Source organism: Pundamilia nyererei, unplaced genomic scaffold (genome assembly GCF_000239375.1).
Source record: "Pundamilia nyererei isolate P.nyererei 1_Seehausen unplaced genomic scaffold, PunNye1.0 scaffold00048, whole genome shotgun sequence".
In the NCBI taxonomy this organism is placed as follows: domain Eukaryota; kingdom Metazoa; phylum Chordata; class Actinopteri; order Cichliformes; family Cichlidae; genus Pundamilia; species Pundamilia nyererei.
In genome coordinates this window covers 1,454,395-1,455,568 of record NW_005187449.1, presented here as the reverse complement: position 1 = coordinate 1,455,568, position 1,174 = coordinate 1,454,395, and the positions used below count along the sequence as shown (strand labels likewise).

Here is a 1,174-nt window from a genome sequence, read left to right as displayed (position 1 = left end):
TATGAACTTCTGTTATAATCAAGCCTGTTATAAGACTACTACATTGTTAGTCTTTAGTCTGACTAGATCTTGTTATGGGGTTACTGATTGGTCTCTAGGCCTGAGGGGCAGCAAATCTCTCTATTAGCTTTTACTGAGAAGGAGCATTTTCCAGGTTTTAACAGATAACAAAATAACTTGTGAAATTGTGACAGTGGAAGTTGAACGTGTATATCCTGTTTGTAAAGTGCCTGTCAGCCATCTAAAGCACAAACAGGCAGGGAACTCTGCTAACGTTACCAATCCTCGCCATCTACTCCACTGTAACTAAAGAAATGTTGACCTGGTTTCACAGCTCTGCGTTTCCCATTTCTTACTCACCATTTTTGTTTGCCTTCATCTTTTGCATGTCCATTCATCCTGCAGGCCGAAGGTCTTGAACAGTCATTTTCCACCTCCCTGCTGCTTGAGCTTTTACCAGCAGGGATGAGCCTGTCTAGAAACGTTACGTTTACCTTCCCACCAGATGTTGTGGAGGGCAGCGAGAGAGCTTCAGTTATGGCTGTCGGTATGTAAACACACCAGGGAGAAACCTTGAGTAACAGATTCAGATCACCTGAGATTGCAGGCTGATTCATGGTAAACAACAAAACAGAAGACAATGATTCCTAAAAATAAGGTTTACTGAAGTTGTTTTCACACACAAACTTTGGAAAGTTTGGAAATATTCCACAGATGTCCTTTGTCACATGTAGGACTTAGCAGGAAATGATTTATTTCACACTGCTTTTCATCAGGTGAGGGAAGTACCTGGATAGAGCGTAGTGTATTATCATAAGAAAGTACTATCCTGAACTTACAAAACTATGGAGGTGCCTTTTTGACTGAAATTTAGAAGATGAAAAAGACAGTGGAACAATCACCACTTTACCCATATCGTGGTGATATGCTCTTTTAAAATTTACCAATTTCTTTCCTTTTTTAAAGGGTTCTTCCAGTAAGTTATCAAAAAACAGACTAAGCATCCAGGGTACCAGTGATTGGTTTTTGTTCCTCTTCCTCATAAATATTAAATTACTGCAGATTATTGTTATTATGATTTAGATTGTCAATCTTGGAATAAGTTTACATTTGCATATGTTGGTTTTTGCAGTTTTTAACAGAGTTTAAATACATTTTTCAGCCCTAAAATTGT

The 1,174-nt window shown here is 38.3% G+C and overlaps 1 protein-coding gene across 1 annotated transcript in view; it reads left to right on the top strand.

The window, feature by feature from the left end:
• The window catches only part of cd109 (CD109 molecule), a 127,806-nt gene that overhangs the window by 18,354 nt on the left and 108,278 nt on the right, over positions 1 to 1,174 (top strand). The window contains exon 16 of the mRNA XM_013910748.1: positions 335 to 547. Within this exon, the coding sequence (XP_013766202.1) occupies positions 335 to 547 (213 nt within the window). The remainder of the gene's footprint in view (positions 1 to 334; positions 548 to 1,174) is intronic.